Raw genomic sequence first — 16,550 nt, forward strand, 5'->3', positions numbered from 1 at the left:
TGCATCCTGGGCTGCCTCAAAAGAAGGGTGACCAGCGGTTGGAGGGAGGGGATTGTCCCCCTCTGCTCTGCCCTCCTGAGGCCCCACCTGGAGTGCTGCATCCAGGTCTCAAGCCCCCAGCAGAACAAGATGTGGGGTTGTTAGAACAGGTTCAGAAGAGGGCCATGAAGATGGTCAGAGGGCTGGAGCACCTCTCCTACAAAGAAAAGCTGAGAGAGCTGGGGATGTTCAGCCTGGAGAAGAGAAGGATCCAGGGAAACCTCATTGCGGCCTTTAAATACTTAAAGGGGTTTTATAAAAAGGATGGAGAAGGACTCTTTACTCAGGTAGATAATGATAGGACAAGGCAGAATGGCCTTAAACTAAAAGAGGATAGATTTAGATTAGATATTGGGAGAAAATTCTTCACTGTAAGGGTAGTGAGGCACTGGAACAGGTTGACAAAAGAAGTTGTGGACGGCCCGTCCCTGGAGGTGTTCAAGGCCAGGCCAGATGGGTCTTTCACCAACCTGATCTAGTTAGTGTGTGACATTGCTGTCTATGGCAGGGAGGTTGGAGTTAGATTATTTTTAAGGTCCCTTCCAACCCAAGCCATACTATGATTCTATGATTTTCTATTCTATTTGGATAGGATGGTGTCTGGCTTCTGTCCCAAGCAAGAAGACAATGAAATTTCCCATGAAAATGAGTAGCAATAAGCAATTTTCAGTTGATAATCAATAGCACCAAATAATTTCCTTTTGATAACAACAGAACATTCCCCACAACTACTGTCACAGAAAGGAAAAGGTTGTATTGCCTTTGTTACTACCTGCCTACTCACCTCAATGCAGTAGCCTCACTGCCCAAAGAACTTGTTACCATCAGCAAAAATCCTCTACTGACATCCACCATGCAACTAAGGAGACACACAAAAAAGAAGACAGCTGGAAAGAAAATCTCTCCAGTAGGGAGACACAATGCACGTTGTTCAGTAGGGTGCATTCCAGGAAGGAAAGGTGGAAGAATAAAGAGGAGCAATGAACTTTTACACCTCCAGGGAATGAGGTTAATAGTGTCCCATATACTACACTATATACTATACTATAGCGTCCCATATACTCAATGTATCCTTATATATTCAGTATGAAAGATGTGTCCATGACATAGCATTGATATTTTGTCATAATCTTAGTGCCAAAGCACAAGTCAACTGGGAATGTTTCTCACTACAGTTTTTGACACTATCATAATGCAGACAATTTTGGTTGATATTTTAGTGTTGCAAATGTCACTGAAAATGACATACCTCCAAGAAATTGGCTGATTTTTACTATATTTTCTATTTTCTATATTTTCTTTTTCTCCTGTTGACATTCTTTCCCCAAGTGGCTCTAATACTCGTGTTTAATGCTCTGTTTCAGTGGTGTTTTCACTTTACTGACATCATCTGTCCTTTGTAAACTCAAGACAGAAGGTGAATGTTTAAAAGTGTATGTCATCTGCCTATCTTCTTTTGTCCCTATTATGAAGGACTGATGTTACTGCATTCATTTCTCATACTTCATTATATCAGGTATTTCTACCATGAAGTATCTTCTAGCACTGCTACTGCATAATGCGATTTGTATTTACGGACAATCTGAGTATCTTATTAGAAAATTTACTAAGGTGTTAAAATTTTATTTATATCATATCATCCAAGTTCAGATGTCAACCATACAATTCTATATATTAAGAAGGACCACTAAATTATAGACATCTTTCCTTTCCTCTGAACTCTCTCCAGCAAAGATCACCATATGTTGAATGATATAGTATGCTCTTATTTAAACAAAAAGCTCTTTCTATGGAGGATTAAATACAGGTTTCCCAAGTAACATTTCATAATGAGATGCTGTTTCTTTTGTACTATATTCTCTGCTCCTCATAAGATTTCTCAAGGTATCTCTCTCCTCTACTTGCTCATAAAGGTTTGTTTCTTACCAAATTCCACCTCATCAAACACAAGAATTCTCAGAAAGGACTGTTTCAGCTGGGTATTTCAATAGCTCGGCTTTAGAAAGGAGTAGAGATGGATTCTCCTTCTGTTTGCCACAGAACAACTCTTGGCTTCATCTGAGTGAACGTGATATACATGAGCAGAAAAGGAGCACAGACACAGACTTAACATTCCTTTTCAGCTGTTTTATTTTGAGATGGTGCCAGATGTAATGGAGATATGAAAAGGACAGAGCAGCAGATGAAATTATTTTCTTTTTGTGTTTGTGTGTGCATGTTTCATTCTCTTTCAGCCTGACAGGAGCACAGGTGATTTCCTAGCTCTTTTTGGAAGGATCTCTGTAAAGTAGTTTGGGTTTTGTTTTCTTATTTCCCTTTAAAGCCATCAATCAGATGCCTTACTTATAGATCTATCTTAAGAACTTGAATAGCATTGAAGAAAATCGGTGCTGCTGTACTAAACACAGGCCCTGACAGCAATTTTTAAAGGACATGAACAACCATCAAAGCATAGGCAGATAATCCAGAGCACAAACATTTCCTAGAAATACTTACTACACTTAACGTCACTTAAAAAGTTGAAAGAAACATCAGAATATCTTTAAATAAATCTGCTTTTAGAGAATGGCAATGTTTACCTGCACTGAAGCTGTACCTTGCCCCCATTGCTGTTCTTTGTGGCGAAAATACAGATGTAATTATCTTGTCAAGACAGTGCCATTTCCCTGAGGAGGGCTGAAAGGTACCCAAGGAGGACAGAACAGAAGAAATGTTATCAGTTCTAATTTGGAATAAAACTAAGGGTAGACTGAGAAGCAAGTGGGGAGCATCGGGAACATTCATATCCTCTCTCCAAATTTATTCACAAATCAGACAAACTATCAGCATGAATATGTTATTTGCTCCACTGAATCTTGTGAGTATCTACATAATGTATGCACAGGAAAGTCAGGAAGGCAAGCATTAGCATTACACTGAGTCCTGAACAGTGACAACAGTTAAGTCCTCTAGCCCCTGTTACACTTACAAACAGGAAAAAAAGAAAGGATTTTTAAAAATAAATAAATAAATAAAAAGGAAGGGTAGCAAAACTGGCTCACATTGCTGTAGTGTGGGGATGCTGAATTTTGCCACGTCTCAGATGTGTTTTTTTCCAGCAGCTCCTTAGCTATTTTAGTAGTTTATTGCAATCCCAGTTCAGGGCAATTCCAGCTAATGCTGTGCTGCATGAGAAGGAGCAAAGTCAAAGGGAGCTGGGGAAAGAAGGAAACAATATTCTTTCTAGGAACATTTCCCTAAAAGGGTAAAAATGAAGAAACTGCAGGGATCTGGGTCTTAAGGAAACTTTAATGACTAAATCCAGAGAGCTCCTAGCCAGTGTTTGCAGAACCAGCTTGTTTCAAGGACTGCCCCCCCACTCCTCCCCACAAAAGCAGTTTTCATCTTCCAAGTTCAAATCCTTCTTAAGGTTTCCCAACTAGTAGTGAACGTTTTCTTCTCGGTGTCCTGTTTTACCAGGACATCTGGTCACGTTTTCAAGTTTCCTCTGCAAGAATTCTTTCAGATTGCATTTCTCCAAAAAGCAGTGGCATTTGAATGTTAAACTGTGGTCCTCTAGGCAAACGCAGATGGCCTAGTCCCTGTTCACCAGCCATGACAATACGCTTTTATAACACTTTTCATTCATCTCTATCAGAAAGTGCTGGCAGATTATACAAATCAAAGAGCAAAAAAAATTTCTTTGCCAATCTGAGAATCCTTCACTAATAGGCTGTAAAGTGCAGCTACTTAATCACAAGCAGCACCTACAGAGAAGATGGCATAGAATGTGAGACAAGTAAAATTAGGTGAAATTTCAGATTTTCTCTGAAGCTGAAACAAAGCTAAGGCTCTTAACATGTAATGTCACCTGGATCTGAAAGAAGGCTAACAAGGTGGGAGCGTCCCAGTTGATGCTGGAAGATGTGATGCACAATCCCCTGAACTAACCTCTGTGGTCATACAGCCACATCCATTTCCTATCCATGCTGAACTCACCCTTGAACTTACACTGGCCTCATCTGACAGGAAGGCATGAGGAGACACATCAGGTGGATGCAGCAGCACCACCAGCTTCATGCCCAACCTTCAACTCATTGCTCTCTCTACATAGGATATTCCTGCTGGCAGACAGCAAGGGGCTGATGGCCTCTCTGCAGCTCAGAGGACAATGACGCTGTGCAGAGCCACCCCTTGTTAACACTTGCAGCTGCAGTATCCCCATTTAATTGCTGCCTTGGCCCACCAGATGTTTGACAGTGTCAATGCAAGCTGCGTTGACTAGTGAGCTGGACTGTTCATCATGAAAATTATTAGGGTTGTGTTCATTTTTCATTAAAAAAAGAAGCACGTGCCATCCTTTGTCCTTCTGCACCAAGAGAAAGCATCAGAACTTGCACGCCTACACACACAGGTATGTGCAGCACTTTCCTCGTGTGTTTATTTATATTTTTTTTTTTTTCTAAGGAATCTCACTCTGAATGAGTTGCTGTCTCAACTGTCACCACTTGTCACATTACAATAACGATCGCTGCTTTCAGATGGCAGCTCAGGTTGTTTAATCATCGCTTCCCTCTGAGCTGTCCATCACAGGCAGGTCTCCAGGCAACAGCATCAACAGGCAGGGGTGTGGGTGGCTGGAGAGGAGGAGGAGGAGGACAAAGTACAGTGGGGTTTGCAGGGAGGAAGAAGAAGAACTCCCGTTCCCATGGGAGGGAGGCTTGGGAGCTGCTGAGCCTATCTGACAGATCCCAGCCTGCAGTGTGATGAAGATAACAGGGATTTCAGGGATTTCAGAACCCAGAGTTTTGGTGGGGGAGGAAAAGATGGCAGGACCCCAGCCCACAGCACATTACTGCACAGCTGGGCTCCCTGCTCCAGCTCCCACTCGTGTCTGAGGCCCAGCTCCCTCCATTGCAGGTGGGATAGCACAGCCCCACCGGGCTCAAAGCCAAGGGCACAGCCTGTGGTTAGAGACTGCTGGAATCAGCCACTTTTATTGCATTCAATGACTTTAAAATAAGTTATTTGGGAAAAGATGAGTTTTTCAAGGTTTTTGAAAAAAAAAAAGATGTCAATTTATAAAAACTGACAATAAAATGGAAGGCCGCATTGAACGTGGGAATTTTCCATCCAAAAGATGACCTGGAGAATGCTTTGGTTAGTTTTATTTCATGTTGTTTTTCAGGAGCTGTACAATTAAACAGTCCTTTGTCATTTAAATGAAGACAAAAGGAGAACCAGCTGTACCAGCACAAAGACTGCAGATCTGCATCAAACCTTCTTAGGGTTACAGTTGCCTAGGTAGTTATTACTAAATTTCAGTGGCTCTTCTGTAGAGATGCTAAGTCACTGGATCCGAGCTAAACACAGATCTATATTCTTCATATCTCTAGCCCAGCCTCCGTCCCCCTTAATATATCTAGGGAGATGTGGAAACACACACAAATGAAGTGGAGGAAGTGTAGTGCAGTCCCTTCCCATGGTGTGATCCTTGTCCAAAAAAAAAAAAAAAAAAAAAAGAAAAAACAGCTCAGGGAATAATTATCCCCCAAACTCCTCTAACTAGGGATATTTCACCACAGACCTATGTTTTCTGGTGTTAAGGTTAATGTATCTGCTATTTTACTGATGTACTTTTTTAACCTGTTTAGCCTCTCCAATAAAAAAAATCCATTGTTTCATGTAATCAAAGTAAGCTCTAACTTTGATTTGCAGATGATCATTTCCATAGCTTGATTTTGTTTCCAATAATGATTAATTTGAAGCTTTTTTTGTCTACAGAAAACTAACATTTTTTTTTCTTGGAAACATGAGCTAAAATTCAACAGAAAGCAAATTAAAATTTCAGTTCATATTCTCTGCATATAAAGCTTGAGTTTCACAATAAGTATGATTTTTACCCCAGAAAAAATATTTACACTTATGCATTGGTAAGTTCTTCAAAAATAAAGTTCCTGAATATTCATTTGAAGATGCAGTAGAGTTTTTCAGAAACCATTCAGTAAGAGGTATAGGCAACATTCTTGGCCAGGGCAGGGAATATTAGAGCTGTTCCTAAAGGTTTATACTGACCCAGTCACACAAACAGAAAGGGACCATGACCTCTTTCAGATACCGAAAATACACCTTAGATGTGAAATAAAAATATTCAATGCAAAGACTATTCCAAATGATTAAATGGGGTCCAGTCCAACATTACCATGGAATTTCCAGCTGCTTTTTGAATCAGGATCTTTAATACTTCACACACACACATTGAGCAGGGACAATTTATGAAGAGATTTGTTATATAAAATATTTATCTTGAATTATTTTCTCAATCTTGAATGTAGTGAGGGAGATGAGAAAATGGGAGGAAGAGAAACATTTGGGGAAAGAAATAGGACATCTCTGTTGGGTTATCTAAATAATCCGAGATTTTCTAAACAGCTTTTCACTTCCTACTGAAGGGCTGCCTGTGAAAGATCTGCAAGAGCTCATGGCACTGTTGTCTTTCAATAATCACCAGCTAAAGTAACAATACAAATAGGATGTGAGCACTGACACTGAGTTGAGACCCCATGCTGTAAAGGATCAAGAGCTTCTCATATGTTGCTGATCACTTTCCACCCAAAATCCTCAGCCTTTTCATGTCTTGGGAAAATGCTTGCCTTGAAATGACAACTGCAAATCATCGCCCTCCATCGCTTCCTTCATCTCTTGATTTAATATATCTCCACAAAGCATGAAAGACTCCACAGATGGGCTCTTAGGTTATGAGGGCTGCTAAGGAGTGATACGCAGGGCACTGGACTATTACTCCTGGTGGTAGTCTGCAAACCACTTTGATAAATGCATTTCAGTTGCCCTCTCCAAGCACCAGCCATATCTTTATGACTTTGGCATTTCTGCCAGCTCGGCTGGTCCAAGAATATCTGTCTTGCTTTTCTGCTTCTGCATTAGGGAATGCAATATCATGTGGCAAAATAAATAAATAGTTTATCATTTATCAATTGTTTTCATCATTTTTGAGGACATCATCTCCAGGGATAAAGGTAGGTGGGGTTTGCTGTTATCCTGTAATTTACTCTCCTATGTGCTCTTTGCATTCTCCTCATCCTGCCCTAAGGTTCCTCACCACATTGCCCAGCAGCACAGCACGGGTCAGTCCCACCTTCCCATTGCTTGCTTGAGGTGGGTTTTGTCCCATTTGGGCTTGCTCTGAGTTTTCCCTCCAGGAAAAGAGAATTCATGCAGTCTGTGATGGCCTTCACCTTCCTGCCCCTGCAGAAGTGTTTTTGCCCCTCACCACAGCACAGGAGACTCTGCCCCAGTACAAGCTGCTCACAGAGGGGGGTTTTGGCCACAGCTGAACCTTGGCACTGACATCGCTTCATAGCAGCAGAAATAGGTCTAATTTCCCACCTTCTCCCCACTACCCACCTAAATCTCCATGTCTTTCCTCAGCCTGCTCCTCACTGCTCATCCCATGTCAGCAACCCTTCAGCCCAGCCTGCCCTTGGCATGTCCCTGGCATGGTAATGTGAAGGGGAAAAGTTCAGAGGCAGCTTTGAGTCCTGTTGTGTTATCATGGAAGAACATCAATCCTTTATTTAGGGACATGATGTGAGGCTAAATTAAGTTCTTGGAGAGCCTCTAAAAGAATCATGTTTTAGGACATATCCTAAAATATCTTGTTCCTTCTCAAAGTACTTTCCTTTTATGTTCCCCAAGGAGAGAAAGTGCGATACCAAGTAAAAGTGTTATTGTGTTACCAGCACTGAGAATTAGAGATTAAGGACTCTCATGTTAACTGTTGTTTGACTTAAGATGGACAGCCAAAAAATGCAAATGGCACAAAAATCATTTTACTGCATCAACTTTAACACGCATTTAAAATTCCAAAATAATTAGTCTATCACCCAATGCTGCCATTTGAATTGGAATCGAGGCACATTTTAATTTAACATAGAAATGTCAATTAGCGCTGCGGGAGTCATTGATTTTTTGGTTTGCTGGCCAGATATGAAAAAAAATAACGGAGAGAAAAAACAGAGAGAAAAGAAGTGCCTTGTGTCAGTCTGTTTTTTTTTTTTCTCCTCCTATGAAATGAAAACTTGTACGTAGCCTTGATCTGGATGAATAGCATCCAGCACAAACATGTTTTAGGATAATATCAGTTGTTCAAATACAGGAAAATATTGTAATTTTTGCTGTTCTACAACTCCCAGACCTGGGGATCAGGTAGGATGCAGGACCCACAGGACACCCTTGCTCTGTGTAGCAGCAGCTAGAGGCCAGATCATCACGAATGTCACTAAATGCCTCTGTGTGGGATACAATCAAGATTTTTTGTGTCACTAGACCATTTTTAAACATAGAATAAAAAATTGGAAATCCATATTTAGAAATGCTTCCTCAAAACAAGATGATAAAAAAATGCTATATTTGATCTTTCAATATTTTTGCTGTTTCTCAGGAGCTTTGGAGAAAAAAAAAAAAAAAAAAAAGGAAATTAGTATGAACCTGTGAGATGTTCAGTCCAAGCTACAGCAGCATTTTCCAGAGGGAGAGGTATTTGATGGGGCCATTTCACACTTACCTCACTGGAGTTCTGCACGTGACAGTTGTGTTCAGTCTGGCGTATTAAGAAACTTCCTACTTACTGGATGTAAGACTGTCCAAGGCCAAAGTAGCCCTTCATATGTAAAGCTGCATTACAGCAGAATGGGTCAGCAAGGTCCCTAACTCCCCAGAATGAGCTGATGACTTCTGGCTTCCTCGCTTCCCCCTTTGGATAGACCTTATCATGACTGCCAGGTCAGAGAAATAAAAAAAAAAAAAAAAATACTTATTCAAAGACGGGAGGAAAGGAAGAAAACCCTTTTCTATTATAAAGTACATTATTAGGAAGATTGAAAACTATAACCTCATTGCTTTATACAGTTTATAGCCTCTTGATATTGCATGAATGCCAGCTGCAACTGTCAGAGCTCTTCCATTATTCTCCTTAATCTTCCCTCATGATGGGATTTGCGTATCCCACTTGTCAGTCTGGATGGAAACTCCTCACCATCGCTCAAACACTTTTACAGAGACAAGATTCAGACAACGACAAGCTTTTCTTCTAGTTCTCACAAATTCTCTTTCACCCACTGCTTTCTCTCAACGCGTGGCTATTCTTAATAACCATTTCCCACGTAGTTTATATCATTTTCTGTATATGAGAAGCCTACGTTTTATACAGTCAAGAAATATACCTAGAGATGGATTGCACCACAGAAGAAAGAAATACTTTGGCTACTGTTTATTTTTCCCCAATTTAAAAGAAAAAAAAAAAAGGCTGAAAAAAAAAATTAAAAACTAATTTTAAGTTACAGTGAAATTTTCTGGTGTTTCCTCTTACTGAAAGCTTGTGTTTTCTTTTTAAAGGAGGCTTCATATTTAGAATGGATATAAATTATTTTATGATCGATAGAGAAGCAAAATTTGAAACATGGGACTTTTAATAATACTTTAATTTGACCTGATTCTCTCCTGTTTAAATCCTAATGTTTGTTTCCTCACTTTTACTCATCTCTTCCTAAATATAGTCTCATTAGCTCCAGCAAGAGATTAGCCTGAAAGCCTCTCAGCATCTGGTGCATTATACTGCTAATACTATTATATATTGTTGTAATATATAAGAAATACATGTTATATTTCACTGAAGCATTTTAATGCAGACATCCTACTTAGATTAATCTTTTTTGGGGGGACCTCTTTCCCACACCTTAGGAACCAATCTAAATGCAAAGCGGCTGACAACAGGGTCATTCCTCACCATGGGTTTCACCACTCAGCTGGATCTGGGCTCCACACTCGTATTAATTTCCTTAAAACTCCTCCTTTATAATAATGCAATCACTACGGGTGGAAGGGAGCAATGGACTATTGTGGTGTTATACAACATAATGCTGGTCACTGGCAGGACCATGTTGGCAGGTTCTTCATCTATCTCTGGTAATTTCACATTGGAGCCACAGCTCTGCCAGCAAGGGAAGGATAGAGAGCACTAACTACAGCCAGATGCATGAGCACAGCAGCTGAGCAAAGAAGGCTCAGAGTGAGAAATGACATTTTGATCGATTCCACATTCTGGTCAGAGCAGAGGAACGCTGGAACTCACAGATAATTTTGCCATGCCTTTACTGTCCTTTTCTGTCTCACTGGTAAAAGTGAATACATTCATTATCATCCACATGGAATTCTGTTCATCAAAAGCAAAAATCTGATTCAAATTCAAGCTCTGGGGAACCTGACTCCTAGAAATTCACAGTTCATTTTCCACAATCTGTCTTACAAGCAGATAAAGAAAGAGCAGTTCTTGCTTGATTTAGCAAACCAGAGGCTGAAAAGGAATACAAGCACTGCCTGTAAAATAATTCCAGGGGGCGTAAGTGCCAGGAAGGGAAAATAACTTTAATTAAAAAGCACAAAGACAAATGAAAAAAAGAATCTAAAATGCCCAATGGCAATATTAGAATAGAAATCAGAGGGAAGTTTCCAACAACCAGAAGAATTAGAATTGGAACAGCCATCCAGAAAGGAGGAAAGCAATAGGAGGGAAGGAAACCCAACTGTTTATATGACACATTTTGATCAGTTTAGGGCTTTAGGATGCAATATCCGGTACAGCCCTGTACCTTTCCTTAATTTATAAAATAGGTTTGAAGGCTTCAAATTAAAACAACATCAGATTATTCACAATGACTTTGCCCAAGAAGAAATATAGTGCATTGGAAATATATAGGAGCATTATTATACTGTTTTACCTGTGTTCAGTCTGTCCTATCAATAACGTCAAGTAAAACTTTGCAAGTAATACCTAATGTAGAGTCTTGTCTTGTCTAAAAGCTTTCGCATAGGAGACTTAACTCTTCCCCTGTTTTCTAGTGTAATCACATGACAACAGCAACGATGACCTTGCAGGCTTCGTGCTGCACTGGACCCATCAGTCATGCTGATTTTCTGCTATGGATGGAATATAAAGATTGCCTTGTCAGGTTACTTTGCATGTGGTCCATACCCCATCTCCAACAGCCTGGTGAGGATCTTCTGCTACGGACGTCCTAAGAGCAGCTCAGCTCTACACTTCCAGCAATGTAAAGCACAGAATTTTGAAACTACTGCTTAAAGATATCCAAGGCTACAGAAGGTAAGTGCTGGGTGACTATGCAAAAGCCAAACCCCAGGCATACAGCAGGACACATTCTCAAATCCTTTGCCAAACACTTTGAGATCGAAACCAATGTCCAGCCCAGGAGAGCAAACTCTCTCCAGAGCAAGGCAACAGTAGACTGCCTTGTAAAGGGAATGAGAAACCCATGCTGCTTTCCTTCACAGCACCACATTATAGCACAAGCTGTAGTGTAGCATCAAGGCTCCTCCTCGTATTCTCTTACTTTATGACCTCCATTTTTTTGCTCTTTCTCCGGGGTACCTTTCAAATGAATAACTAAGGCACTAATCTCACTCTGAGCCAGACTAGGACAAAAGCAGTCTTGGTTTCCTGGAAGCTCTGAGAAGCATCTGTATCCCAAAAGATCATAATGGATATTTCCTTGAGAGTTGCTTTTCTGTTAAAACCAAATCTCTTTCAGCTCTGCACAGAAATTTCTGCTAGTTGTTTTCTCCTACTCTGTAGCACAGCATTAAGGGGGCTATGGGGAATTCAAATCTACAGTGTTTGGATATACCAGATCAGGAAGCATGCTTGATATCTCTGCGAGCTAGGAAACCTGCCAGCTTCCACACTGATGACGAAATTCCTCAGAGGTGCAAGTAGCCTGGAGATCTGACTTGTGTGTCTTGTAGCTGATGTTTGAGGAAGGTTTTATTTGATAGTGTCTAATACTCCAGTTTTTATGGAGGCTAGTAGAAAGACTCTTAGGATGTAAGTAAATTAAGCAATGGTACTAGCATGGGCCAGTTAACACCCTCCTGGATCATTCCCAGACAGTCTGGGACTTATTACAAGCCAAAGACCATTTCCAGCACCCAATTTATCTGCAGCCGCTCTATTCTGTTCTGCAGGCTGAAAGAGCTCAGGACTGTGGAGATGCCAGACCATGCCAGCTGCTGGCCTGTGTGGCCTCACTCACCTCCACCGGAGTCAGAGAAAGCCTGAGGACCATTTGGATTTGTGTACAGCACTGGATACATTCCCGGCTTCATCCTCATCGGTCTTCTGACAATCCAGTTTCCCTATACCCGTGCTGTCCTCTGGAGAGCACATCCTGACAGCACTGGTGAACGAGCCAAGACAGACAGGAGAGATCAGGGTGCACGTGAAGTGTGTCCCTACAGGAGTGAGCTAGGCACTGCTAAAGGCCTGGGGTCTCCACCGTGTGGATATGGCTATGCCAAAGCAGGATGCCATTGGTGAGATGGTACACCACAGCCTGGCCCCAGAGAAGTGGTAAATGCAATCTCTTACAGCAGTCAAGAATTCTTTCAAGGGTCCTTTCCCCTCCATCAGAAGCACTGCAATTGTATCCAAAGCACTACCAAAAAAAAAGGATACAGGGAACCAGACTGAGGTTGGCAGAATCAGGTATACTAAAACTGAAAATATAAAATAATAATAATTAAAAAAAAAAAAAAACTAAGTGGCTTAGTGGTGACAGTGCTTTAATTTTCAAGCTTTTTTCATCTAAAGGGAGCTCGGATGTTTTTACCTTTTGTTTTGGCTTTTTCTGTTACTCACACTGATGCTGCAAACTATGATCATCTCCATAGTGCCCCTATGCCTGGGTGAAAGGCAAAAGCTGTTTAACAGCAGCACATGCAGAGCCCATTAGAATGAAAATGAGGTGTGCTGCATCCACCTGCCATGGTGGGGAAACACAGGCAGGAAGCTGGCAGCTACTGCTGCTGGAGTGCGGCCAGGGCACTGGGGTTACACAGCATCCCTTGCAAATATTACCACAGGATCCTCTGCCACCCCTGTGCAGGCAGGATTACACACATTGCACACGAAAGGAAACCCTTCATCCTAACCCACCTCCCGCTCCCAGCTCCTTAACAGTTGAGTGCCCCAAAGCTCCCTGCAGACACCCTGGGTCAGCGCCACGTTGAATACCTACTGAGCTAACACTGTTGCTTCAGCTGAGCCCAGATAAGCCTGTTGTGCATCCAGCTCCTGCTGGGCCCAGCTTCATTAAGTGTTGTGAGGGGGGTGCAGCCACAGCACAAGCTAGCAGAGTGCTGCCAGAGTGCCCAGCAGCAAGGTGGGAGCATGACCTCCCCAAATACAACACCACCCAGGGTTCTTTGGGCAGGACAGCAGCAGCATATTTCCCCACAGCTCTCTGGAAACATTTCTATACCAACACACTCAGCAAGTAAATCCGTCCCTAGCATTAATAGTCCGTACCACCACAGAGGGCAGAAATGTACATACTTATATATATATATATGCCTAGGCACATGTGTAATAAAAAGCACAAATAATAATAATGCCTTGATAAATGTAGGTATGAAACATCCTTGTATTAAAAGAGCAGGAAAATTGATGCTTGCTGTGTGAGTTTTTATATCAGAAGCTTTTTCTTAGCAAATGGGTCTCTTTAAACCAGTGTCAGCCTCAATTCAATCTGTATGAAAAGACCAGAGTTCCTACAAGGCAATTTCTGTTACCACGACTATGTAAGAGAGAGGCTAGCTGAGCTGGGAAGAAAGGGGAAAGTCCTTCAAAATAGAGATAACAAGTATTCCTCTGTCAATTAACTGATTAAAAAGCTCCTGATGAGCCCATAAAACCACGTCTCAATTAACTAGGTCTGAACCCCACAGTGAGGTGCTTATGACATCCACGTTAATTCTAAATGGGGTGACTGTGTTATGCCTTAATACAATCTATACCAACAAGAATTCATAATGATCAGACTTATTTCTAAATGCTACCAGGCTCCCAGTACTAAAAGCTGAAAGGGAGGCAAAGGGTTTGTGCCAGGCAGCCAGAAATCTTCTGGCATTACAGCTGCAGACACCCCAGAGGAGAGGAGCCCAAGTCCCCCTTTCTCCCAGGAAGTTTTATGGGCCAACACCAAGTCACGCCGGCATCCCTGTCTCCCTTATTAGCATTCTGCTTGCTGTCTTGAAGAAGCAGTGACAGAAGTTGGAGCATTCAGGCAACCAGATCCCCTGGCTTCTGCTAGCCCAGGAGCAGAGTTAAGGGCAGGCAGAAAGCAAGCCAGGCAACTTGCTCTGCTTAACCCAGGTCCCAGCCCAATGGCTCCAGGTTACCTCCACAGCACAGGCTGGAGGGCCACAGGGCTCAAGTTAACTTGGTAACTTTGATGCCACGACTATTGCTCCAGCCTCGAAACCTGTCCCCTATTCCTCTGGCTGATTTCATTCTGCTTGGCTCATGTCAGAGTCGTTCCGTCACTACTCGTGAGAAAGGCCCAGGTCACAGGGAGGAGACAAGAACTGCCTCATTTTAACACCTTGGTGGCAAGGGGTGAAAAAACATTTTTGATCCCTGCACGGAGGCACCTCGGAGATAAAGTCCTGAGCCAGCCAGCATCTCACCACCAGCACAGCATGGGGCCAAGCCCTGGGCTGACGTGGGCCCAAGGGCCAGGAGGAAGGGGAGCAGCAGCACAGGGGCTTTCCCAGGCCCCCTTCTCTCTCCCATCTGAGCCTCCCTAGCTCCCAGCAGGGGTTACCCTGGGGTGCAGGCAGGGTGTGAGGGATGGGTCCTCCCCAGACTGGCCTTTCCCTTCCCCGCCGTGGGTGGTGGTAGTGGTTTATCCCTCTCTGCCTCCAGGGTGATGGTGAAGGGGGTTGGAGGGGGCTGTGCTCAGCGGGCGGGCGGCGGAAAGTTTTTTGCTCCAGAAGAATGGTCCTTTTGAGGTACTTCTGCCCCACTGCACACTGCTAAGCAAAGCCAATCCACAGCACCCGGGAACGGAGCAAAATCCCCCCTAAAGAAGAATTAAAACCCAGCAGCCCCCTCCTCCCCCATCCCACCCCACCCGGAAAAAAGAAAAAAAAAAAAAAAAAGGAAAAAAAGAAAACAAAAAAAGGGATGGGGGTGGGAAACAAGTCAAAACCCAACCCCGCCGAGCCGGTACTCACGCTGCTGTTGTGGCCGGACCAGTGCACCATGGCTTGGTTGTGCGCCGAGTCGCCGGTGAGGGCGAAGGTGGTGCTGCCCAGCCGCAGCTCCTCCAGCCCGAAGCGGGCGGCGCCGGAGCCCCCCGGCTCCCTCTCCGCGGCTCCGCCTGGCCCCGCGGTGCCCCGGGGGCTGCGGCCCCGCCGCCGCCGGCCCGAGCCTCGCCGAGCGCCCGCCGGGGGGGACGCCTGGCCAAGGCGGCGATGGTCCCCCGCAGGAGCCGCCGCCTCTCCGGGCCGGCTCTCCCCGGCCACTTTCTCGGGCTCCCTTGTCAAGGTCCGGGTCTCCCAGCCGCTGATTTTGGCCCCCGAGAGAGCACGGTCGAGGGGCGCTTGCAGCCCGGCATCCTCCGCCTCCATCCCGGCCCCTTGCCCTCTCTCACCTCCCTTCTCCCCCGGGAACCTCCTCTGCTCCTTTTCTCCTCTGTCGGTCCTCAAATGCATTAGTAATCCCTGCTGCGGATGTTGATGCTGCGGCTTCACCTGGGAATGGCAGGATCTGCAAGTTATTTCTGCACTGGTAAAGCCAAAAGTGAAGAGGAAAAGCCATGTCCAGTACAGGAGAGCAACGTGCCAGGCTGGGTACCAGCCAGCAACTTTTTCCATCGCTGCTGACTGCTGATGAGTGCGAGGGAGAAAGAGCAGGAAGGAGCGAGCGAGCAGGGTGCTGCCGATTTACCCACCGCGGGGTAAACACAGCAAGAACTCCATAAAGTTTCAGACTCTGCTGTGTTTGATGCAGCCGGGCGGGAGGGAGACTGTTTTTTTCTCCCTGACTCTTTTTCCTTGTTTTCTTTTTCTTCTTTTGCACTTTTTTCTTTTTCTCTCTCTTTTTTTTTCCTCCTCTTTTTTTTTCTTTTTCTTTCTTTCTTTCTTTTTTTTTTTTTTTTTTTTTTTTCCCTCAAGACTGGCGTTGCTGATCAGGCTTTTGATGGAAGGGAAAGCCACAACCACACGGGGGAGGAGCTGAATTGAAGTCAGAGAGAGAGGGAGAGAGAGAGGAGCAAATCCCGGCTGGTGATTCCTCCCGGCTGCCTCTGTGGAAGTCGCAGCTCGCTCCTCTCCCGCTCGCTCTCTCTCTGCTCGCTCTCACTTGGCCGCTTGTGCATCACACTCCTCCCGCAGCCACCCCATCAGGACGCCCCGCGTGTGTTCCGTGAGCGATTGGCTGCTCGCTGCCTCTCTCTCACACGCACAGCACACACACGCACTCCAGGAGGACTTATTCCAACTTTTACACTCACGCACACATCTGATTACCATCAGCTCAAAGCCCTAAAACCCTCTCCCAAGCCCTGATGTATTAAAATCACCACACAGGGACTGGGAGCAAGTGTGCAAAGTGAAGCAGCAATGCATGCACAGTGAAGCAGCAATGCATGCACATG

General features: G+C 43.8%; 1 protein-coding gene across 5 annotated transcripts in view; it reads right to left on the reverse strand.

Moving 5' to 3' along the window:
* The window catches only part of SORCS1 (sortilin related VPS10 domain containing receptor 1), a 287,317-nt gene extending 270,994 nt beyond the window's left edge, over positions 1 to 16,323 (reverse strand). For 2 of the 5 annotated variants that reach the window (XM_040564076.1, XM_040564074.1), the window contains exon 1: positions 15,127 to 16,322. In XM_040564076.1, coding sequence (XP_040420010.1) covers positions 15,127 to 15,768 — 642 coding nt within the window. In that variant the 5' untranslated portion in view covers positions 15,769 to 16,322. Of the gene's footprint in view, positions 1 to 15,126 lie in introns of all 5 variants that reach the window. The other 3 variants (XM_040564077.1, XM_040564075.1, XM_040564073.1) reach the window with 2 other exon arrangements.
* Positions 16,324 to 16,550: the final 227 nt, after the last annotated feature.

This window comes from Cygnus olor, chromosome 7 (assembly GCF_009769625.2).
Source record: "Cygnus olor isolate bCygOlo1 chromosome 7, bCygOlo1.pri.v2, whole genome shotgun sequence".
NCBI lineage: Eukaryota > Metazoa > Chordata > Aves > Anseriformes > Anatidae > Cygnus > Cygnus olor.